General features: G+C 55.6%; 7 protein-coding genes across 7 annotated transcripts; 2 read left to right on the forward strand and 5 right to left on the reverse strand.

The window, feature by feature from the left end:
• Positions 1–886: 886 nt before the first annotated feature.
• IE81DRAFT_37223 (hypothetical protein) lies at positions 887–2,145 on the reverse strand. Its single transcript, XM_025517279.1, has 3 exons — positions 1,537–2,145; positions 1,239–1,349; positions 887–1,125 (listed from the first exon to the last, which is right to left on the reverse strand). Exons 1-3 carry the CDS (start codon positions 1,910–1,912, stop codon positions 968–970), a joined length of 645 nt encoding a protein of 214 aa, XP_025371344.1. The 5' UTR covers positions 1,913–2,145; the 3' UTR covers positions 887–967.
• A 1,961-nt stretch (positions 2,146–4,106) lies between these two features.
• IE81DRAFT_37241 (hypothetical protein) lies at positions 4,107–6,666 on the forward strand. Its single transcript, XM_025517280.1, has 2 exons — positions 4,107–4,205; positions 4,292–6,666. Exon 2 carries the CDS (start codon positions 4,379–4,381, stop codon positions 6,521–6,523), a length of 2,145 nt encoding a protein of 714 aa, XP_025371345.1. The 5' UTR covers positions 4,107–4,205; positions 4,292–4,378; the 3' UTR covers positions 6,524–6,666.
• Positions 6,667–7,770: 1,104 nt separating this feature from the next.
• Positions 7,771–10,183, reverse strand: IE81DRAFT_37309 (hypothetical protein). Its single transcript, XM_025517282.1, has 3 exons — positions 9,703–10,183; positions 9,229–9,609; positions 7,771–9,151 (listed from the first exon to the last, which is right to left on the reverse strand). The coding sequence occupies exons 1-3, from the start codon at positions 9,904–9,906 to the stop codon at positions 7,817–7,819; spliced, it is 1,920 nt and encodes a 639-aa protein (XP_025371346.1). The 5' UTR covers positions 9,907–10,183; the 3' UTR covers positions 7,771–7,816.
• IE81DRAFT_37257 (hypothetical protein) lies at positions 9,693–10,784 on the reverse strand. Its single transcript, XM_025517281.1, has one exon. It carries the CDS (start codon positions 10,461–10,463, stop codon positions 9,909–9,911), a length of 555 nt encoding a protein of 184 aa, XP_025371347.1. The 5' UTR covers positions 10,464–10,784; the 3' UTR covers positions 9,693–9,908.
• Positions 10,785–11,012: 228 nt separating this feature from the next.
• On the reverse strand, positions 11,013–13,323 carry IE81DRAFT_37343 (hypothetical protein). The gene is made up of 4 exons (XM_025517283.1): positions 12,531–13,323; positions 11,874–12,456; positions 11,658–11,786; positions 11,013–11,323 (listed from the first exon to the last, which is right to left on the reverse strand). The coding sequence occupies exons 1-4, from the start codon at positions 13,163–13,165 to the stop codon at positions 11,249–11,251; spliced, it is 1,422 nt and encodes a 473-aa protein (XP_025371348.1). The 5' UTR covers positions 13,166–13,323; the 3' UTR covers positions 11,013–11,248.
• Positions 13,324–15,606: 2,283 nt separating this feature from the next.
• IE81DRAFT_37407 (Pkinase-domain-containing protein) lies at positions 15,607–18,635 on the forward strand. The gene is made up of 4 exons (XM_025517284.1): positions 15,607–15,709; positions 15,786–16,239; positions 16,349–16,537; positions 16,621–18,635. The coding sequence occupies exons 1-4, from the start codon at positions 15,707–15,709 to the stop codon at positions 18,390–18,392; spliced, it is 2,418 nt and encodes an 805-aa protein (XP_025371349.1). The 5' UTR covers positions 15,607–15,706; the 3' UTR covers positions 18,393–18,635.
• A 119-nt stretch (positions 18,636–18,754) lies between these two features.
• On the reverse strand, positions 18,755–20,630 carry IE81DRAFT_321590 (TBC-domain-containing protein). The gene is made up of 6 exons (XM_025513393.1): positions 20,148–20,630; positions 19,853–20,081; positions 19,495–19,775; positions 19,331–19,421; positions 18,971–19,233; positions 18,755–18,887 (listed from the first exon to the last, which is right to left on the reverse strand). The coding sequence occupies exons 1-6, from the start codon at positions 20,415–20,417 to the stop codon at positions 18,870–18,872; spliced, it is 1,152 nt and encodes a 383-aa protein (XP_025371350.1). The 5' UTR covers positions 20,418–20,630; the 3' UTR covers positions 18,755–18,869.
• Between the last annotated feature and the right edge of the window lie 598 nt (positions 20,631–21,228).

Genomic DNA, 21,228 nt, shown 5'->3' on the forward strand with positions numbered 1-21,228 from the left:
GCTCACGAAACGGGGACACTTTCGACGTTCTGGCTTGGGCAAAGCACATGCAGCAGCGGAGCATCAATCAACTGATCGACACCCGTGGGCGATGGATGCGCACAGGACACATCGGGTTCCCGAATTTCCGGAACGCAGGCCTTTGGTGCCTGAAATCGGACCCAGCAGACTCGATGCGGCTTGTCAATCAAACGCTGCACTCACGACTTGGCCGCTTTGGCGAATCATTGCGACCGAGAACGCTATTCGCTTCCTCTCGGCTGCTGCTATGTATGGGATCCTCGCATCGGGACGCGAGCAGGCCATCAGGGTCCGGAAGCACGGCCAATCGGAGCACCGGCACGGTATAACAAGCGTACCCTGCCGGACGGGCCACGTAGGCTGCAGCACGCGTTTGATACTCCGATACGGTTACCGACTTGGGCTGCCGGCATCCTGCTGGTGCATCTTGTGTTGGCGACTCGTGACTGTTGCCTTGTACGCAAGTTGGGCCACTTCCCGGTCGTTCAAGCCGGCGGCTAGACTTTGTCGCGAAGCTCCTAGTGGAGACTTGCTCGCATCGCCAAGCGCCGACATTCGCAAGCGACCAAGTGTGGGAATGTGAAGAAAGAACGTAGATGAATTTGACCAAGACTGTCTCGAGGACGAGCAATGGAAGGCTACAGCAGTATGAGCCGAGCAGTGTAGAAAGAGAACTAGGATGATATGTGTGGTGGAGCAAGAATGCGTGTGCATCACGGCAAGATGTGGCAGAGATATTGTCCGAGTGATGAAGTAAGTCTGAGAACTGCGGTTGAAGAAGCATAGGGAGAGAGATGTGTGCAAAGCCTGGCCAAGGGATGATGCGCGCTGCGCAATCGCATGTTGGCCGGTGAGGGATCGAGAGGTGCAAAGAGGGCGCAGTCAAAGCTGCGTGAGTACAGGTGCCGGCAAAGCAAATAGCGTATAGCTATGCAGCTCGAGTCCATCAGAGGTTCTGAGACTTGTAGAGAATCAGATCGCTGGTCTCGGGCTTGGGCTCTCCAGCAAAAAGAACACCAGTCTTTGCGCGGAAGTTGAAACCGAACTTCTTCTTGCCGTTGCTCTTGGAGGCTGGAGAAATGACATAGTTGGTGTTGTCGTAGGCTGATGAGGCAGAGACGGGGACAGATACGGCCACGATGAGCGCGAGCTGCGATGTGACACCTCATGCGAGCAAGGCATCCTTATCCCCTTTCCTCCAGACAACGCCCACTCACTCAGTCCGTTCTTGGCGCTCTTGGTCAAGCGCCAGAATGTGTTCTCAATCTCGGCATCGTCGGAGACAGGGCAAGGCTTGGCAACAAAGTTCCACTGAGCGGCGTTCTCTGCTGGCGTGAAGGGAAGGGGGGAGAGGTGGAGGGTCAGGGGGCAGAGTACCTCACGCAGGCTGCACACCATCTTGGGCGTCACTGTCGAGAGCTGATGGTGGTTGCCGTGCCCATTCCAAGACCCATGGCATCCCTACTACGCCTGTATCCTCCGCCTAAGACGTGGAGCGGGTAATGAATCACTCACTGGTGGACTTTGTGCGCGTCAGGCAGGTGCCGCGCTCGGTCTTCAGCTGACCGTAAAAGTCGCCCTCTGCGGACTTTGAGTTCTGCAAGCCCATGTACTTGCTCTCGCAAGAGCTGAAAGTCAATTTCTGGCCATCCTTTCCAACTCTAATCACGGCAGCGAGCCTGGCTCCGTTCTGCTTCATGGGGCTCAACCAGAGTCCTTGCAGCTGTTGACGCTCCAGGCGAAGAGTCCATTGGCCTGCTGCGAGGGGCTTGCAGCTGACTTGCGAAGACGATGTCGAGACTGCGTCTGCTTGAGTTGGTGTGATGGGCATGGCCAAGGCCATGCCTGCCGCAACTACGGCGAGCAGGGTGACGCGAAGAGATGCCAGCATATTGAGCGCGAGTGTGGGATGTGTGTCGATTTCGGAACAGAATTAGGGCTGTTGATCTCGCAATAATTCCCAAGAAGGAGTGACGAGATAGGCTCTAGCGTGGAAAACGTAAGAATGAACGTGGGTGAGGGTTCCGAGGACAGCGTCGAGGCGAGACTCTGGGTCGGCAGCGGTCAGTGAAGCTTTAAGAGTGAGAGCGAGTCGTGTCGCGAGTCTGCACAGGTCGTCGTCGCTGCGATGCTCGATGTTGGGGATTGTTCACCGTCAAGATCTCTGACAAGGGTGAATATTGTAGATGGAGAGTGATGGGCGGAAATGAGGGTCAGGAGTGTATTGAGTTCACTATACTCAGAACCAACTATACTCTGACTGGTGACTAGCCGCCGTTGACGATTTGCACGTCAGATGAGGCGTGCCCGCGACAGTACGCCCCTTACCACGCAGGCAGGCAGGCACTTTGACAGTGCATGCCTGTCCCACACATGCCGCCCTGCGCGCGTAAAAACGCGCTGCGTTCATTTGGCTTGATTGCCGCTGGTCTGATGCCGCAGCGTGGGTCTCGTAAATGCAATAAGCGGTTGGGCGCACACGGCAATCTACATCACAGCACACTTGTACACAACATGCAGCGGGCTGGCAGACAAGTCGCGGCGCGAGATCGACGTGGGCGGCGTTTCGCAGCTTGTACGGATAGCTTATGCAGCATGCAATTATATATAGCGCGTCGAGCGCGCGTAGTGTGCGGCGTACATCCGCGTTATACCTACCCACAGGCACCGACACATCACATCAGAGATCACCAGCATCAGGGTAGCGACATTGGTGATTGCAGAGCAGGCCGCGCAGCGCAGCGCACGTGTTGAGATAGCACACTCACTTCGTGCTATAATCCAAAGAAGCCGGCTGCCTGAGATGATGGGTGATCCTGACAGGCGGTGGAACACCATCGCCGTTCGTCTCTGCTGCACTCAGGCCGCAATATGGCCAGCAGCGCTATAGCTGTGTGCAGCATGTCTCGTCGTGCAAGGTGCAGGGACAAAGTCATTCGTTAATCATTGCATGATGACCGCACGGAGATGCATCGCTCACGATGCACCCACCGCGGTACCCCGTGTGAGAAGAAGAAGAGCACCTGCATGCATGCAGCATGGCGAGGTGGCGCCTCATGCTGTATGCATCAGGTGAGATGTCTGGCAGTCTTGAGTAAAGAAACGACTTGCTTGTATTCCAGATACTTATTGCTGGTCCATCTCGTTTGAGATTTCTGATTGGGATGCTAGCTCCGCTCAGAACGCCCCGCGCTTTGGCGTGCAGCTCCTCGCATGCCAAGACCGATCGATCAAGATCCGCGCGCGAAAGTCTTGAGTCAACAACAGCAGCTGCATCGCACTCATCAGACTCTTGACTGGTGACTATCGTGCACCTGATGATGACTCTTGACAGTCTTGAGTCTTGAGAGTCAAGAGTCAGCATGAGTCACAGTTTTGAGTATATGGTCAGTCGTAAATAGTCGCGAGTCTTGAGTACATGGCGCAGTCAAGAGGTGAGTCTTGAGGGGCTCTGTATTTACCCTTCAGCAGTAGTAGTCACGCTTTATAAGCACCAGCATGCATCTTTCATCAAGTGCTATACTAATCTAGCCTCAAATAAAAATCACTTTTTTGATTCAAATTCCTGCTGCTTATACCCTTCAGCCAAAACTATCGCGCGGTGTCACGTGAGTAAGCATCGTTGTTGATTTTGACTAACTTATTGCCTTGCATCACGATCGAGTAGCATTCACATTTGAACGCGCTTCGCAACCATGCACCTACCTACCTACCTCTCGACCCCACCTTTGGCTGACGATTTTGCGACTTGTTACTTGACTCTTGACTCGGCTCGGCTCACCACACGGAAAGACTCTGGTTCGCCTACCTGTACGCACCCCATTGTACCAAGCCACCGCGGCCCTAGCCCACCAGCAAGCAGCAGACTCATCGCCATAGGCACGGCGAATGTCATCCATGTAGCGCGCATTTTAAGCGTGATCCAGTCCCCACAGAAGTATCGCTCGTTGTTCACGATTCGGGGGTGGTTGACCTTAGGCTCGGCGACTGCGCACCATCGCAAGGCGGTACATGTCTCGCCCTGCTCTCGAAACCGAGGGCTAGCACCGCAGATCACCAGCCATCCGTGCGCGCGTGCTAGCCAAGCGCCATTTGTCAATCCTTCTTTCTTCTAGCCCTGCTGATCAAGGCAGTCATCTAAACACTCGCTCGTCGTGACTGCACACGACAGCCACTCTCAATAGGTGAGACTGGGAGCTGTTGCGCGGTATCTCAGCAGCTACAACCTCTGACAATCGGAGCAACTTGTACTCGACCCACACTGTGGTAGGGCAAGACATCCCAGACCTCTGTCCCCCTTTCTTGGTGTCAGAGAGATCAAAGATACAAGCCGCAGCACTGGTCACTAAAACGCGCGATGGAGATGGATACAGACACCACCGTACCGACCTCTCCACCCGCAGGGTCAGCTTTAAAGCCGGAAAACCCGGGCGCAGCACGCCGTCGAGAAGCGGAAGCCTGGCTGGAAACTTTCTTCCAGAAGAAAGGTATCAGCGCGCTTTTTGACGGGCTCATCACACATTGGAGAAGCTGTGATGGGCCCGGTCACCCACACTGGAGGATGTTCAAAGCCTCTGCGAAGTTGATTCTCGGTATGATCCATGCACATGGCATCGAGGAAGGAGAGCCCGACTCAGTTCGTCGACTGATGCGCGCTGATGGCAGAGAGATTGAAGGTATTGAGCGGCGCATAGAGACGACAGATGCTCAATGGCTCAAAAGACGCAACGACCGCTTGGAGGATTGGGATTGCTCAAGATGGCACGTGCTGAACTCGCTCTGTACGCTGCCGCAGAGTAATCCAGCCATCAATTCACAAAGGCTAGAGCTGGATTATGACAAGCTTCAGCGGGAATTCTACGACCAAAGCTTTCTGGGCGACCACGACGCCACCTTTGCTGACGTCCTAGAAGGCTATGAGCGCCAATTGACCCCAGGACAAAAAGCGGCGGTGGAGGAGATGCCGACGGAGCAACTGAACCAACCTAGCGAAGGGCAAGGGATGCACAATACAACATCGAAATTCTATCATTCGCGGTCTCTTGCCATCGTGCAAAGCAGCGGCACCGGCAAGTCTCGACTCGTTCAGCAATTAAATGGTCATACTTTTTCAAGACCGGAAGGGGTAGCCGTTCATCTGACCTTTTACCTGTGCTTCCGTCGTAAAGACGAGGATGGCTTTCCTTACGGCGACTGGAGATTCTACAAGTGGGTATCCGAGGACCTCTTCCATGACAGTGTGCCGCCAGACTTGCGGACGCGCTCGATGCTTCCAATTCTCTACAATATTCGCTGGATCACGCTCTTCAGAGCCATCTATCGAGCGAGTGCTGAAGAAGTGAGAAAAATCGAAGGCCGCCAGAGCAACGAAACGCTTGCGGAGGAGTGGAAGAAGCGTTCCGCAGCTCCTACAGAGGTGCCCGCCGGCTCGCGCCATGAAGCACACCAGTTTGTCCACCTCTATAATCAGACAGAAGTACAGGCTCAGGATCTTTGGTCGAGCGTCCTCGAGCTTGCGACGAAGTGTAACACCGCGGCTGATCTTCTGGCGGGCGAGCGTAACTTGCTCTCTGTGGACGCCGAGGAGTTGCGAAAGCTATTGGCACAAACTCACGACGATCAGGTTTGGTTCCACATCTGCTTGGACGAACTAGCTAATGCCAGCTGGTCAGGTGTCCCGCGGGAGCCAGCCGGCACGACGAACCAATTCGCATGGGTTGAGGATCTGCGCGCTCTCTTTTGCCCCGACGAAAATATCGAGCTTCCACCTCGCTTTTGGCTCATAATGCTTGGCACCAATGCTAGCTTTTCTGCGCTCAACCCAGCGGTGCACGAAGCTTCATCTTCCCGTATCTCGCGCGGGCAACTAAAACATTTTCCGCCGTACATGCACTGTGTCACCAATGTCTGGCTGGCTAATCATCCCACAGAGCATGCGCAGATCATGCGGGCCTCTCCTTATGCAGCGAGCCGACCCCACATCTTAGCATTGTGGGGAAGACCATTGTGGAAATCACTGGTGGAGTACGAAAACCCTCTTCATCCGATACAGGCAGGCGCGCGCCTCGAACTCTGCGGAATCGGCTTAGCTGTTATACTTGGGAAGCTGCTGCGGCTAAGTTTGCGTGCCCCTGATCTTTCACGATCCAACCTCGACAAGGGAAGACTGTTCGCGCTGCTGAGTCAACGCATTGAGCTGGACAACGGGTCCGAGCTGGATAGCTTGTACCATCGGCACGCCACCGCAAGCGCGGCGGAACAGAAGAGGCAAGTAGATCGGCATCTCCGCGTACTATGCGACGCGACCGAAGCAGGAGACGCAGTAGTAACTTACACGATGTGCGAGCCGCTAGTATCTCATATGGCGGCTGCTGTCATGGGCAATGCAAGCCCGGTCAAACCCGGCGATGACGTGAGAACGCTTTGGGCAACTTGTTGGGACGCACTGCACTCCTTGGTATCGACCCAAGTGATTATGACCAGGGGGTCTACGGCGAGATAACAGCTCAAGGCTCCTAACCATCTCGAAAGACGCTGCAGAACGTCCCTCCCCCAAGGAGCTCGGGCTGAAAGAGAGCCCAAAATTTACAGACCCTGCGCACCAGTTTGTCAGGCTCGATCATTTTCTTCGGGCTACATTCAATTCGGACGCGATCGACAATGTGCAGGATTGGCAGCAGCTGCTGCAGGAGAGCAGCAAGGGTTGGGTCAACTTCACCCGCTTCACGCATCGCTCTAGGATCATCAAAAAGATTCGCCGATCTGCGCTACACCAGGCCTGGTTACGAATGACCGCAATTGTAGGTGCAAATTGTCAGGAAGCGTGGGACCTCTTGATACCGGTATATTGCGGTCACATTCAGGCAGAGATGCAGCCTGAATGCTTCACATTTGTCGAAGTGCAAGTGAAATCGCAGCAGAGGCCTGTCCAACTCCCCATGACGCCGCCGGAGCTGTTGAACAAGATGTGCTGTCCTCCAGTCTCCCTACTCCTGAACGTCGGGACAAGCCTTCCAGGCACCACTGCTATCCGCCTGGCATCATACCCCAGCGCCGCAGCGAAGCGACAGAAGCAGAAGTGCTACCGAATTACCACTCTCGGGTTTACATCGAGCCAACCACCCAGGCTTGTCAAAGCTGATACCCTCGCCTGCCGGACTTGAGAACTTCAGCATCACAAAGCATGGTTGGACCGCCTTCGACGACTGGGGGTGGCAAAAGCAAAAACTGCATACAGACACGGCCCTCGCGCTCGAAGAAGATGTCGTCGAGCCGTACCACGCTGAAGTTGATCGTCTCCTTTTAGAAGCAGAGCGCGAAGGAGAGTCTGAGACTTTTCCTCAGAAGAAGGGAAAGGTGTAAAGATTCGGTGGGCACTTTTGGTCGAACTTGTAGTCTCCCCTCCTCCCCTTACCTTTCCTCCAGCCGCGCTGCGCAATCATCGACTACCAAACGACAAGTCGCCCTGACAAGCGACCTCAAAGATTCAGAGGCCCGAAATCAAATGGTCTTGAAACGTGAATAAGGTCTGCAAAGTCTGGCACAATTCGAAAGACGTCGCTCAGACAGGCGAAATAGCGGAACGTAGCGCTGGTCCAAACGGATATCATTTGTGTGTCTGAGTCTCAGTTGCAGAAGCTTTTTGGAGACAGGCGCGCAGAGCAGGCCACAAGAGGCGACAAGCAGGAAGTCCAGGGACATTAGAAAGGTCGGAGAGGGTATGAAGCAGAGGGTTGACGCCAGTGCGTCTTTGTCGCAAGCACGGCAGCGAGCTAAAGGCCTTGGGCAGGCTGGCTCATGCCAGGTGTGCATTTGAGCCGGCTGGTCCGTTGTGAGACTGATCGGCATAAGGAGGAACGGGGTCGGTGACGTTCAGACCTAGGCCCGAACTCATCCTTCTGCGAATGGATAGCGGTGCAGTGGTACCTTCAGCACCTTCCTCGTTGCCAACGACAGGGCTAGACACCTGACTACCATAGGTGCCCTGATCACCATGCGCTGCAGCCCCAGATCCAATGCCCATTGCAGCCACGTTGCTTGAAGAAGGGTTGCGATTGAAGCCTTTCCTGAAAGCTGCTGCGCTGACCTTTCTGCCTCCTTCGGGCGCTTCGTACCCTCCGGAGCGGAACGGTGAAGAAGTCCTCACAGGGGGCAAGGACGGAGGCTGAAAGTCCGACGAAGACGCTGCTGCAGCGCTCAAGGACGCGAGCGTCGCTGACTGCCGGTTCGCCCCGGGCGAGCTCGGCGCAGCAGCATAGCTGCTTGTAGGCGGATTGTGGCTGTGAGCAGAGCCGTTTGCAGGAGTGGAGATGCGTGGCGGCGCGATGGTCGGGGCATGACTGTAGTACGTTGATTCCGGATCATGCATACCCAACCTGGGTCCAGTCGACGCTTCCGGGGCTGCAGCGCTCTGACTATAGTAGGAGGCAGGAGCTCCACTCGGATCATGCAATCCTAGTCTGGGCCCGGAAGGCTGTGTATCTCCAGGTCCATCCTCGTCCGCGCCATAGCTGATACCTCCATACGCTGCACTGGCTCTGACATCATGAGTACTGTTCTGCCTGCTGCCTGCAGCAGAGCCGTTGGGACGAGCTACGTTATCCTGTTGCCAACGACCCACGCGCTCGTCAACAGGCGTCTGAATGCGCTCCTCAGTCCAAACGTTCTGCGCATCAGCTTGCAAGTGAGAATTGTCAAAGTTGTTGCCCGATTGATGCTGATCTTCCGCTTGGTTCCGAGCGTCCGCGGAACTCCAATGCGCTGCATCGGCACCGGATGGCGGTAGTGTAGCATGTGCTGCGTAGATTGGGGTGCCGTTGAGCTGAGCACCTGTGATGTACGGGTTTGTGTCCGCCGTCTCACTGTCCTCTCTAGCTAGGTCAACGTCTGCATTATCCTGACCGTTGTATGGATTGCCTGCGTCCAAGCTATCATCGGGCAGATGATTGCCGCGAGGCGGTCGGCCGTCCGAGGGGCCAGGTGCAAATCCGACATCTGCAATAAATTGCGTGGCTTCGGAGAGCAGTTGTTCAGTCTTCGCATGCCCATAGTAGGGGGCACGCTGCTGTCCAGGTGTAGTCGTTTCGAGCGGAATCTGCTCGATCATCAGTTTGCCCACCTCGGCAATGATCTGAGTGGGGAGTATCGCTAGGCATGAGCTCATGCTAAGCCGAGCCAGTTGGAACGGCTCTTGGCCCTGCTACTCACAGTAATTTTCTCGGCAAACTCGAGTAGACCTCCAAGCTTGAGGCCGCTAGCCTCCTTGACCGTCTTTCTCTTAAAATCACCTATGTTGGCTTCCTCTTCCAACAGCTCTCTGCTCATCACCTCCATCTCGTTTCTTCGATCTTTGAGATCTGTCGTCGTCTTCATAAGCTCCTTGTTCTCCGGTCCCATCTTTGCCAGTTTCTTCTCCAGACCTTCAATTCTCGAAGCCAATCGCGCTTTCGAATTTTTGAGCTGGGCCAACGCTTCCTCGCGAGTGCGAATAGCTTTGAAGTGCAAACGTGTGGTGGCGAGATGAGAGGCAAAGCGAGTGTTGGCAGAATTGTAGTGCGCCATCAATGAGCAGAGCTTATGCGTAATGTCCTGAACGTTTGCGGATGCGCACAAGTGATTGGGCGACAGTTGCGTCGCTCAGTAAGTCTCCGGCAAGCACAGTCCGGCGCGAAAAGCACTCACTGCCAGATCCTCGCCTTCCGACTCTCCCCACGACTTTAGCGATTCCGCACTTCGCTGCCAGTCGCTGCCTGCACGAGCACCAGACTTGATGAATTCCTTTTCGTTGGTGATAACATCCTGCAGCGACCTCAGATCCTTGTTGCCCAAAGCAGGTAGCGTGGATGTGTGCGCGATTTGCTGCTGCGCTCTCCGAAGCAGCGACATGTTTAAAGTGACGAGTGTTTGTCAATGGATGGAGACACCCAGTCGTATATGCCTAGATAAGTCTGTCGGAAGTCGCTTCGATTCGATGATCGAGTGCGATGCGATAAGTCCGACAGGTCAAATTGGGTCCAAGACTGATGGTGAGACAGGACGGCTATGGATGTCGTAGTTGACAAGGTCAAGTGGCGGCGGTGGTTTACGCGAATCACCAACGCGTCGCTCACGATCAGTCGTGAATCGTGGACGCGATTATTTCGATTTGGGTCAGGCAACGGAATCTCGGTGCATACATGCAGCGCCGTAGCCGATTGAAGGTTGCGAAGTGCGCCGGAAGTGCGAGGAAGCTTTGCTTGACAAGTGTGAGTGCTTCGCCAAGCTAGCTGTACCTGCGACGATGTGCTCCAGCCTTGTTGACACTCACCATGCACTCTAGACTGCCGCTGTGCTGCAGTTTGATGAGTGAGTTGTGAGTGCGTGGCGCGACTCGCAGTCACGAGTGCTTGTGCCTCCGCGCGCCTCTCGATCGGTGCCTGCCGCATCACAGTCCGGCCCTGCATGCTGAGGGCTCGGCATCAGGATATGCCAGCCTGCACATACGCGTGTGCATGGGTGATGTGGCTGTGGAGGGATTTGCGTCATATCGCCTCGCCAAAGCCTCGACACGATCTTGAATTCACCTGCCGGCGAACCCGCCGGGTGAATTGTGAGGCTCAAATCATTCTAGCTTCTATTCCCACGTGGTTTCCATCGGGCATCACTCCCAGCTACTCTTGACTACAAATCCTATCCTTGACATTTGAATCGAGATCTCTTGTCAACACTCAGATTGCATGTCTGCTTGACACTTGCAGCACCGCAACTGATGTTCGGTCACACTGCGAGGCACCACAGTGCATGAGAGACCTGACGTCCATCCGACCCGCCCTCATGAAAAAAGCCAGCACCAGCAGCTAGGCAAAGGCAAGATTCACGTTTTGCCAGAACGATTCAGATTGGTGGCCTGACAACCTTGACCATTTCTGCAAAGTGCCCCATTGTGTTACTCACATGCGTCCTTAAAGTTGGTATAGTGGAGGAGCAGGGGTACAAACTTGTGTTGTGGACACAAATGCCCTAATGTGATACTTCGATAAGCAGACAGCAGCGGGACATGTAAAGGGGAGCGTACGGGTCGGCTCGGCATACGTCTGAGCGCTTGTCTACTTTTTGGCTGATGTTGTCGTTGAGCTCTTTTGAGGAGGCTTGGCACCTTCGATAGCATTCGCGGTTGTTCTTTTAGCCGGATCTTCGGCAGCAAGCCATTGATGGCTCTTCTTGGTCAAGATGTCCGCACCTTCTTTGATCAACTTTGAAGCGCCAGAGCTCTCCGCCAGCTTGGTGATCTTTGTGGTCCAGTGCGGCGTGGTGACTGCGTCCGCTCCCACCACCTGGGGCTTGGGCTTGGACGTGGCGCTCGTCGCCGCTGTATTCGATCCAGGTGTGGTCTCAGGCTGGTCTGTGCGCGCAAAGCCGAGCGAAGGCGTGGTCACCGCTTCCGACGGGGGCGTCGCTACATCCCGCACTGGTGCAGATATGCTTGGGTGTGCAGATCCTGCTGTTGTAGGTCTGCTCCCACTGGCGACAGAGGGTGCAAGCTGCCCCATAGCAGCTTTGCCTTCTTCCACGTAAGGCACTTGCCTGTCCGCATTCTCAAAGAGCCATAGCAGTGCAGCTTCCGTAGCAGCTTCTCTTTCCACCTTGGCCCGCTCTGCTCCATCCGCATCTCCTTTTCGCAAAGAGTCCGCTTCTTTCTCCGCTAATGCGGCATCCTCAGGCCGGCCAGTCGCTTTGATGGCACGTTGCACTTGTTCTTCAGTAAATCCCATCTCTTTCAAGACTCGCTCCGTCGTCGGCGGATTGCTCTCGTCATCATCAGGCGGTGGCAGCGGACTGGGCACAACTCGAGCTGGCGCAAAATCCTCACCCACCACCTCATCAGCACTCTCTTCGGCTTCCTTTTCTGCATCTGCAGTCGTCTTGCTGCTCCTCTGCAATTCCCGTCTAGGGCCTTCTGCCGCAGGTTTCGCTGCCAGCGTGGCCATACGGTCAGCTCGCTCGGCTCTAGAACGCTTCACTCTGGTGAACAAAGATTCAGCGCTGGCTCGACTGCTGATCGAAGAAGGCGCATGAGAGCTCGACGGTGACTGTAGAGAAGTGGCATCCATAGCCTCCACAAGCTGTGGCTCGGTCTCCACGCCCGCGCTCTGATCGCTTTGTGACGCGGCAGCATCTTTGATATCCTGCTCCGTCATACTGCAAGCTGACTTCTCTGCACCTGCCGCCCCTTTCACTCCTTTGTCCTGTTTCGGCTTGCGGAACGATCCGAACCATCCCTGGGACTGACTCAGGCCATTCTCTTCGTGGAGGGAGGATGCGGGTGCCTCATCGCCTGTCACGACAAAGTCCTCGAGTGTGTCGGTTTCAATGACCAAGATGTCTTCCAGCTGGGTTGCACGAGGACCGCCTTTGATGCGGATTACTCGATCGCCGCCCATATACCAGCCCGCAGAGCTGCAGGAGCACGATGCAGCGTATCAGCACGCTTCAATGCCAAGTGATCCCGAGCACCTCTTCTCTGAGCTCACCTGACCACGCTTCCCTCGAGCAGGCCCTTGAGGACCTTTTTAGCTTCCTTGACTCGTTTCTTCTCGTCCCAGTCCAGCAGTCCTCCCAGCAGTCCTTGACTTTTCTGTTCTCCCTCATCCTGCACTTTGCTGGACACGCCCGTGTGAGGCTTCTGTCGGCCTTCCTGCTCTGCTGAAGGAGTCTCCTTTTCTGCCAGCCTCTTTCCGGCGATGGCGCCACCGCCGATGCCCAAGACCTGACCTATCTGCACCACGCGCTGACCTTTCCTGGCGTACTTGTACAGTCTCCTGGCAGTGGGTGCGTGGGAAGCGGCAGCAGCTCCCACTCTTGCGCTTACGCTGGCAAATGCAGCACTCGCTCCTCCTGCTGCCGCCACGTACACCGCGCCAGCACCCAGACTTAGCACCGTCAACGTCACGGCGACAGGAGCGGCAAAAGTCTCAAACTTGCTGTAACTACCATCATTGTCTCCTCCCCTATCTATCCGCGCTTCGATGGTGAACCATACCCGACCACAATGGAAATCAGCCTTGTTCCCAGGAAGCACGTTATTCTGGTAATGCAGTGGCGAGATCTGCCGAAGAGATATGTGCAAGGGTAGCTGCGTCTCGTTGATGACCTGCACGTGTGGCATGTTGGGCGAAGCTTGGAGTTGAAGGAGTCGAGTCGTTAGTCGGGATCCTTTGGGTGGCGAGAAGAGGAATGCCCACGACGCTATCTCCAAAGATTCCTTCTGTGCCCACGTGTCAGTGTGCACGAGCGGCCAGGTGTAGAGGACGAAGAAGATGAGGCAAAGGTGGAGTTGTCTATATCGAGAGCCCAATCTTGATTCGCTGCTGAGATTCGATTCGATTGCGATCGACCTGCTTCCTGTCGCTCAGCTGTCGATCAATCACAACCACGAATCACGAATCATCGTGAAAGAAGCGGGAAACAAGGGCACGCGCGCTGATGTTGCTGTGCAGGGTCTCGCGCTTGCCTGCTGGTGCGCAGCGAGCGCTCTTTATCTTGCACCGCCACGCTCGCACGGACAAAAGCGGAGCGCGTAGTCACGTGATCTCGTCGAGTCCAGGATTGGCTTTGTGTGGCTCGTCAGCATCCTTTCTGTTGTAAAGTTGCGAAGCAGCTTTGACGCAATCTTTTGACGAATCCCACAGAGGAGAGGCGAACCAAAATAAAGAATGCGTTTGCCGTCAATTAGAAATGTAAAATGCGCCACAAAGGTGAAACTCGAGGGGCGTCACTTGGCTTGTGCATGGCTGGTCCCTGAATCAGAAGTCAAACGCGCGTGACTTGTAGATGTTTGCCGAGCGAGTGCCCCGCATCCGCTTCAATGCGGGACCCCAGAGTACTGAAAGCTCGTCTATCTTTTAGCACGAGAAGTAGGAGTCAGATTCGAATCTGCTGCAGAGGCTTTGCGTATTGAAGCGGCTCCGATCACCGGCTATGAAGCAAATCGGCCTGCCGCTTGAGTCACGAGTGGTTTCCCCACACTAGACGCTCTTGAAGGTCACCGCCGACCGTCATCATTTGGCATGCGCAAAATGAGGGAATCTTGGAGTGTCGTGCAAAGAACGGGATTCGCGATCCGTCGGGCAAGCTTGACATTGATCATCAGTGCGAGAAAGCGCGAGGCGTATGAACCACGATGCGGAGGAGCACAGGGCGGGCCCCCAAAGGGCTGATATTCTTGCCTTTTATGGTAAGACCAGGGCCCAGATTGTACGCAATACACACGAGCCCGAGCGGTAGAGTTGCAGGCCAAAGGCCCATCGTCAAGAGGCTAGACACGCGAGGCAAAGCGAATGATCTATTCCAGCCCTGTGGTGGGCATCTTCTCCCTCTTGATCGAGGCTATTCAGATTGTTACTTGGGCCTCAGTACACGCGTGACTCGTGGATGGAGGTACAGAAGCGCGGATGTCTCTCTCCTTCACGCCAGGATGTGTGCGAGAAGCCAGCCGTGGGAATGCGAGCAGCTGCGAGCGTGCAAACCAATCGTCATCCGTTCGTGAAGCGCATGGAGCTCGAAGATTGTGGGTAAATCTTGAATCACGAATGTTCATCGAGAATCGCCATGTAGTGGCTGCCAGTTGACGTGGCTCTGTCTCCAAAAAAGAAGCTGGTAACTCCGTCCGCGACCGAATGACTCGTGAGTCGTGACTGCATGACTCACGACTCACGCTGCATGCCAACTCAGACTGGTGCTTGGGATAGGATGACTTTTGCCCGCCCTTCGCATGAACCTCTAGCGTGCGTGCGTTGCTCCAGTCGTGAGTTTAGGGGTCTCGCGCACATCACCTGCTTGTGCGTCATCCGGTCGGCGGTTTAGGAGCGTGGTGTGGGCACATCACGAGCGTCGCTGCTGCCCGCGCATGAAGACACGCGCATGCATGCAGCACGCGCGTAACGCGTGCCCGTCCTTTCAGGTCGTCGCGCGCCCAATCTCAGCAGCACCAGCCCCTTTCAATCGCGTGAATACAGCAGAAACGCGGGCAGGTTTGCAGGAGCACCGCGTTGGGCGCATAGGCAGCTTGTAAGCGGGAGCGCGGCCCGCTGTGGTGGCTGGCGAGGCGGCTCCCCAGTCCTCCTCGATCGATCCCGAGGTCGGGATCGCGGTTCTTTTTCCGCCGTCGGCCCTTCCTTGACCCTTGAACCAAGCCAGGCTGTGCGCTCGCTCTATCGGGGGGCCCTGCGACCAAGAGCCATCATCACTCGTGACTCTCAGCTCCATTGACACAACTTTGCTTGCTGCTGCCGAATCGCTCCATCTCTCCATTATACTGCTCTACTTCTCATCGACTTGGCCCTAAATTGGCTCCTTTGACGACCCGCCGCTCCATCTTGCCAATCCAGCGTATCCTCTCGACCCCAGTCCATCAACTTGTGCTCGACAATAGTGCCGAGCGACACCCATTCGAGCCTGGAGAGTTTTCTCTTTGTTGCTTCCTGGAGCCAATCCTCGCGACGACCCATCACGACCTTTCACGATTCCCGCCCAGATCCGGCCATCTGCTCTATTTTTGCTCCACCTGCATAGGGCGCGAAGGACTTTGGCTAGAACTGACAATCGCACCCTCCTGGTGAAGTCAGGCAACTCCCTTTTGGAACGTGCGGACGCTTTGCTTTGACTGCTCTGCCTTGCTAGGCAGTCAACTCCGAAGTCCGCGGTCGTCATGGTGAGTGACTCGTCTTGAATCTTCGCTCATGCGTCGCACTCCGCTCTGCTGATATCACAAATGCTTTCATCATTAGCCGAACATCACTCGCTCACCGCTGTTGAGTCCACGAAGAAGCAGTGCACACAAGGATCTGCCTCGAGCTAGCAACAATGGCAGCAACGATGCCGTCACGTCATCCGTGATTCCATCAGCGGTCGCACTGGCCAATGCAGCCTCAGGAACCACAAATACGGCTGCGCACGGCACAAGGGCGACTTCTCGTCCTGCCAAACCAGCTGCGAGCGGCGCAGCTCTCTCTGAACAATACCAATTGCTGGAAAAGCTTGGAACGGGCTCTTTTGGCACAGTGTATCGGGCTATGCACAAAGAGACCAGACAGATCGTAGCTATCAAACAAATAGATCTGGAAGATTCAGACGATGACATTTCCGAAATTCAGATGGAAATCGCGCACTTAGCTCAATGTGATAGCGAATGGGTCACAAGGTATTACGGAAGCTTCGTGAAGGGGTACAAGCTCTGGATCGGTGAGTGTGACCTCGTTTGATCTCGCGACTCTATGCACAATCATACCTCTGCTTGCAAACTGACCTTTCTCGCCCACCTTGTCATCCTGATGTTCTCCCCGGATCACAGTCATGGAGTACCTTGCAGGAGGTTCGTGTCTCGACTTGCTCAAAGCTGGCCCATTCCGCGAAGAGCACATCGCGATCGTCTGCAGGGAGCTGCTCTTCGGGCTCGAGTACTTGCACAATGAGGGAAAGATACACCGTGATATCAAGGCTGCCAATGTGCTCCTCAGCGCCAGCGGAAAGGTCAAGCTTGGTGGGTATATGCTATCAAAGCTCTGGTGCTATGTGCCACGTGCGACGCTCACACATTCATACACGCTCATTCCTACCACTTAGCCGACTTTGGCGTCGCTGCTCAGCTCTCCAACAACAAGTCGAGGCGCAACACGTTCGTCGGCACCCCTTTCTGGATGGCGCCGGAAGTCATTCGTCAGGCAGGCTATGACGCCAAGGCGGACGTGTGGTCCCTAGGTATCACGGCCATCGAGATGGCGAAAGGAGAGCCACCGCTGGCCGAGTACCACCCTATGCGGGTGCTCTTCTTGATTCCGAAGGCCAAGCCTCCGGTGCTGGAAGGCAACTTCAGCCGCGAATTCAAAGACTTCGTGGACCTGTGTCTGATTAAGGAACCGAAGCAAAGACCGTCGGTAAAGGAGCTGCTCAGTCACCGTTTCATCAAGGGTGCACGCAAAACGAGCGTGCTGACCGAATTGATTCAGAGACATCAAGAGCACAAGGCGCGCGGAGCAAATCGCGGTGGCAACATTGTCCGCGATCACCTCCAGTCAGCTAGCGAGATTGCCGACTCGGACGCAGCCAGCACAGTCGGGCGCAACGGCACGATGATGAGCGAATGGCAATTTGACACCATCCGATCCACACTGGACTCTCCTGGAGATCAAAGCTTGGAGAGCATAGACGTCTGGGCAACGGTTGGCCGTGGACCACCAAGCGTAGGCGAGGATCGTCCCGGATATGCCACTGTCAAGGGCCAAAGACCAGCCGAAGGGCTCATGGGCGCTATGGAAAGCACCGTCACCCGTCGCAGCCGTCAGCAAGCTGAAGCTGCGGGTGCCATTGGGGCTGCGGCCGAAGAGGACGAAGCCAGCGTCAATAGCGACGCTGATCTGAGCGACTCTGCATCACGAGGCGGCCGAAGTACGCCGGCAACGAGTGCAGCATCCACGCCTATGCGAGAGGACGTCTCGACTTCTTCTGTACACGTCAATGCTCTCAAAAACTCCTTCAGAGGTATGCGGCCAGGTGGACCTGAGCCAGAAGATCTTGATGCTGGCTCTTCAAAGTCGCAGCATCTCATTCCGCCACCTGGCAGTCGTGATCAGGTTGCCGAGCCGGTCACGCCTCGCCAAGGTGTTGCGCACTCACCGTCATCTTCAGTGGATGCTACTGCGAGCTGGGCGCGTGCCAACGCAAACCGGTCACGGAGGAGTAGCTGGAACGAGCGCAGAGACATCAACGGGACTGTGCTGCGAGAAGCGGATGTGGCGTCTGGTATGGACACCATCCGGCCTGTGAAACGACTCGACGCAGGTGGCAGTGCGCGCATCAGCGCCGAGTACATCGGATCTCTGCGAAATGCCGAAGCGAGCCCCCGCTCAGCCTCGGATCCGACCGCCTCTGCCTTCAAATCACCAAAGGCTAGCGCCTCGAGTGGCTCCTCTACGCCTTCGCGACCGGGCCACCGCAAGAGTCGAAGCAGCGAGGGCAGCATCCCCGAAGAAGCTGATCTGGAAAGCGCGGGTCACAGTCTCGTCAACGACATTGTCTTGCCTGTGCTGGAGCAGAGCAAGCGAGAAGAGCTGCCGGCGAGGGAAATCGAAGCGCTAGAGATGATCTCCAAGGGCTTCTCCGAGTTGGGCGAAGCGAACCCCAAGCTGGCATACACGACCATCGTGGATCTCTTGGTGGGCATGAGCGAGAACGAGCAGGCCAGATCCAATATCTCAACTACCTTTAGGGCCAAGCTTCAACCGAGCTCACCTTCTCAACATGCCCAACCGGAGGCGGAGAGGAGCTCGCCCATTGTGGATTTGCTTTATGGCCGTTGGCTCGAAGGCCTTCGCAATCGCTGGGCTGGCGTCGTCTGAGGCTAGCACACATTTCATGGACAATTTCTATTCCTTTCTTTCTTCCCTCTCCCTAGGACATTTTTTCAAGCGATGCAATCTCCCTATTGCAGCATTCTTACTGCGCGCTACTGGATCCACACCCGAGCCCTGGGGCACAGGTCCGGCTTCACATGCGCTGCCTTTATCCGCCCCTCTATCGTGACACCGCCCATTTCCTCACTTTGCTCGCTGGCAGTCTTCCACTCGCGGGCAGCGATTCCTCCGACGTGACCTTTATTGATGACCGTCAAGACCTTTAATGACATTTTATGAATGAGATGTGTGACACTCGGGAGTGACACGCCGGCAACAGCTGACGACGAAAGCGAGCTATTGTACAACATGCATTTGAAAAGTGTTCAGCGTGCGCAGTAGGTGTAGGAGCGGTGACAATATCTTCGAGACAACCGTACAACCAGCGCGAAGAGGAGCACCGCCGTCAGGAACAGCCTCGCTTCAAAGCATCACACCGGTCTGTGCAAGAGAATGTGCTCGGACGCGTCAGACTCTTTTCGATCGGTAATGTACAGCGCTTCGACCAAGACTGTGTGACTCACATGAGCCACCAATTCTTCATATATCTCATCAGGCAGATCCCTGACCAGAGTGGTCGTGATGCCGATGATAGCTCTGGCTTTGATGGGCGGAAAGCTTCTGAGTAGCTTCATAGGACTTGCGCTGTCCATGAGCTGATCCCTCATCAGCAGCAGCTGAGCCACAACACAGAGGATGTTGAGATGCACTCCGAAAGCTAGAAGGAAATCCCAGAGGTGCAACACTTCGCTTAGGGGCGCTGTGCAGGCGCACAGCGTCAACACAGCTGCGAAAGCGCGCAGTTCAGCGTAACGTCAAGGGCTGAATCCGCGCCGTCGGCCTAGTGCACAGTGCCTTGGGGGGTTTGGGCATGCTTGACTCACAGGGAAACGCATAGAGCTCAGCCGTCAGGTTCTTGGAGCGCAGATGAGCAAAGAGACTCGGATCGGCAATGTTTAGGCATCGATCGAGGAGCTGAAAGTTTGTCACAGCGCAAAGCCTGTCAGCGTTTTCTGCTCTGAGCCACCGCAATGCCGCGAAGTCTCACCTCCAGGCCCGCATGCACACCCACGAGAGTAGGCTGAACATACAGTGGACAACACCGCTCAATGAAAGCAGCAAAGCAGTAAAAGGCTTCCATCTCGCTGCCGATCTTTCTCTGCTTGCCTTTGGCAGCCGGATCGCTTAGGCTCGTTGAAGTCAAAGTGGCACTCTGGGCGGAGTAGACGTAGAGGAACGGAGCTGCGAGAACATTCATGCCCTGCACGTAGGAGAACGATAGCGGGGCATCTTCTTCCATCGACGCTTCAGCGTCATCCTCATACATATCTGTCATCATGGGGCAAAGGGCGTGAGGTCAGCTCCATCCTCGGTGCCCTCGCGTTGCCTTTGTTCAGTCGCCTCACCCATACTACGCCACACGAAGGCTTCAAGCAGCCTGATCAGCATCTCCTCGCTGACACGCTCTTTGAAGCCCTGGTCGGTAGCCAGGGTCCGAAAGGTATCATTGCGGATCTTGACATGTGCAGGGGAGGGGCCTCTTGCTACGAGGTCCAGGTAGGGAGTTGCAGAACAGTCTACACCGAGCAAAAGCTTCCACACCAATGGCCTCGAAGGTCCGAAGGGCGTATGGAGCTTCGGCAATGGTCGGCAAGCAACGTAAGCAGCGCTTCTTGCATAGCGGCAGAATCCAACACTCACATCGTCGTCAGGTACTCTATTTAGGACCAGCCTGCGCAGCTTCCTCATTGACTCCTTGTGATCCGATTCATTTCTGTGTCTCCTATTCCTCCCAAGCTGTGCATGTCGGTTGAAAAACTTGGACCACGCGGACAAGTCTTGTGCGGTAGTACTTCCGCTCGAGTGAGGACTTCTGTCCTCTGTAATTTGTGACGAGCTGCTCGGGGCGATTGGCGGAAGCTCAGACTGAGCTGTAGGCTCTTTCAATGACTGCGCTGCCGGTGAAGACATCTCTGTAGAAGTAGCGAAAGTGCTATAAGAGCGGCACGTGGATCGCGACGTGCGATGTGCTGATGCCAATCGTGAATGTGAGTGTCTGTGTCGTCGCTAGAGCAAGGGATGGAGAGGAGCGCTTGTGATCTCTCAGCACGCGCTGATCAAGTCAAGCGGCTCGCGCGAGGCATCCATGACCATCGATCGCTGTGCATGCGCAGGTGTTGCAAATGAATGCTCACGGAGTGATGGCTAATTTGTGACCTGATCCATCTGTATGCCAGCTCCATCAAGCGTCCATGTTGTTATTTCACGGTGTGTTGCTCCCCTCTCGCGGTGCGATGGAGGCTCAATCACGTGCAACCGCGTGCGACGCTTTTCTTGACCTTATAGAGCCCGCCCTGCAGTCTTCAGTGGAGTGGAGTGGAGTCGTGAATTTATGTCTGCGTACAGTCGCGCTTTGTGTACAAAGCCGAGGCTCGTGAAAGACTTCGGTGTTAGCCTGGCTTGCTTGCAGGACAAGCAAGCGTCCTGCAGATGCTGCACTCGTGACTGCAGCTGCTGCAGGTCACACATCAGCAGCAACACCCATGCTGCCGACGCTGAAGCTTGATCGCGTTCGCCCGCTGGCATCAGGCAGCGCAAGGCGAGCAGCGTTCACGATTGACGAGCAAAGCGATCGTGAACGGTAGGCTCGCTGCTGGCTGCACGCGTATGCGCGAAAGAACGCCCTGCCGTTTCCCCACAAATGCGGAGGCAAAGGCGCGGGGGGCAACATGCATGTATACGCACCGATCTGGCCTCCCTTGGCTTGGCCAGCCTGGTGTTC

The sequence above is a fragment of the Ceraceosorus guamensis genome, assembly GCF_003144195.1.
Source record: "Ceraceosorus guamensis strain MCA 4658 unplaced genomic scaffold IE81scaffold_13, whole genome shotgun sequence".
NCBI lineage: Eukaryota > Fungi > Basidiomycota > Exobasidiomycetes > Ceraceosorales > Ceraceosoraceae > Ceraceosorus > Ceraceosorus guamensis.

Bases quoted from the DNA above. Each gene is read 5' to 3' on its own strand.
- IE81DRAFT_37257 (XM_025517281.1), bottom strand. From the start codon at position 10,463: ATGCAGGGCCGGACTGTGATGCGGCAGGCACCGATCGAGAGGCGCGCG.
- IE81DRAFT_37309 (XM_025517282.1), bottom strand. From the start codon at position 9,906: ATGTCGCTGCTTCGGAGAGCGCAGCAGCAAATCGCGCACACATCCACG. The intron at 9,610-9,702 runs GTGAGTGCTTTT...GCAAACGTTCAG, and splicing joins CGGAAGGCGAGGATCTGGCA to GACATTACGCATAAGCTCTG. The intron at 9,152-9,228 runs GTGAGTAGCAGG...CTCCCCACTCAG, and splicing joins AGTTTGCCGAGAAAATTACT to ATCATTGCCGAGGTGGGCAA.
- IE81DRAFT_37241 (XM_025517280.1), top strand. From the start codon at position 4,379: ATGGAGATGGATACAGACACCACCGTACCGACCTCTCCACCCGCAGGG.
- IE81DRAFT_37343 (XM_025517283.1), bottom strand. From the start codon at position 13,165: ATGCCACACGTGCAGGTCATCAACGAGACGCAGCTACCCTTGCACATA. The intron at 12,457-12,530 runs GTGAGCTCAGAG...GTGCTCCTGCAG, and splicing joins CTCGAGGGAAGCGTGGTCAG to CTCTGCGGGCTGGTATATGG. The intron at 11,787-11,873 runs GTGGGTGAGGAT...CCGACGACGGAG, and splicing joins AAGAGAGTGCTGATGAGGTG to CGAGTCTTGAAAGAGATGGG.
- IE81DRAFT_321590 (XM_025513393.1), bottom strand. From the start codon at position 20,417: ATGTCTTCACCGGCAGCGCAGTCATTGAAAGAGCCTACAGCTCAGTCT. The intron at 19,776-19,852 runs GTGAGGCGACTG...CCATGATGACAG, and splicing joins CTTCGTGTGGCGTAGTATGG to ATATGTATGAGGATGACGCT. The intron at 19,422-19,494 runs GTGAGACTTCGC...ACAAACTTTCAG, and splicing joins GTGTGCATGCGGGCCTGGAG to CTCCTCGATCGATGCCTAAA.
- IE81DRAFT_37407 (XM_025517284.1), top strand. The intron at 16,240-16,348 runs GTGAGTGTGACC...CCCGGATCACAG, and splicing joins GGGGTACAAGCTCTGGATCG to TCATGGAGTACCTTGCAGGA. The intron at 16,538-16,620 runs GTGGGTATATGC...CCTACCACTTAG, and splicing joins CAGCGGAAAGGTCAAGCTTG to CCGACTTTGGCGTCGCTGCT.
- IE81DRAFT_37223 (XM_025517279.1), bottom strand. From the start codon at position 1,912: ATGCTGGCATCTCTTCGCGTCACCCTGCTCGCCGTAGTTGCGGCAGGC. The intron at 1,350-1,536 runs GTGAGTGATTCA...CCTTCACGCCAG, and splicing joins GACGCGCACAAAGTCCACCA to CAGAGAACGCCGCTCAGTGG. The intron at 1,126-1,238 runs GTGAGTGGGCGT...CTGCCTCATCAG, and splicing joins GAGCGCCAAGAACGGACTGA to CCTACGACAACACCAACTAT.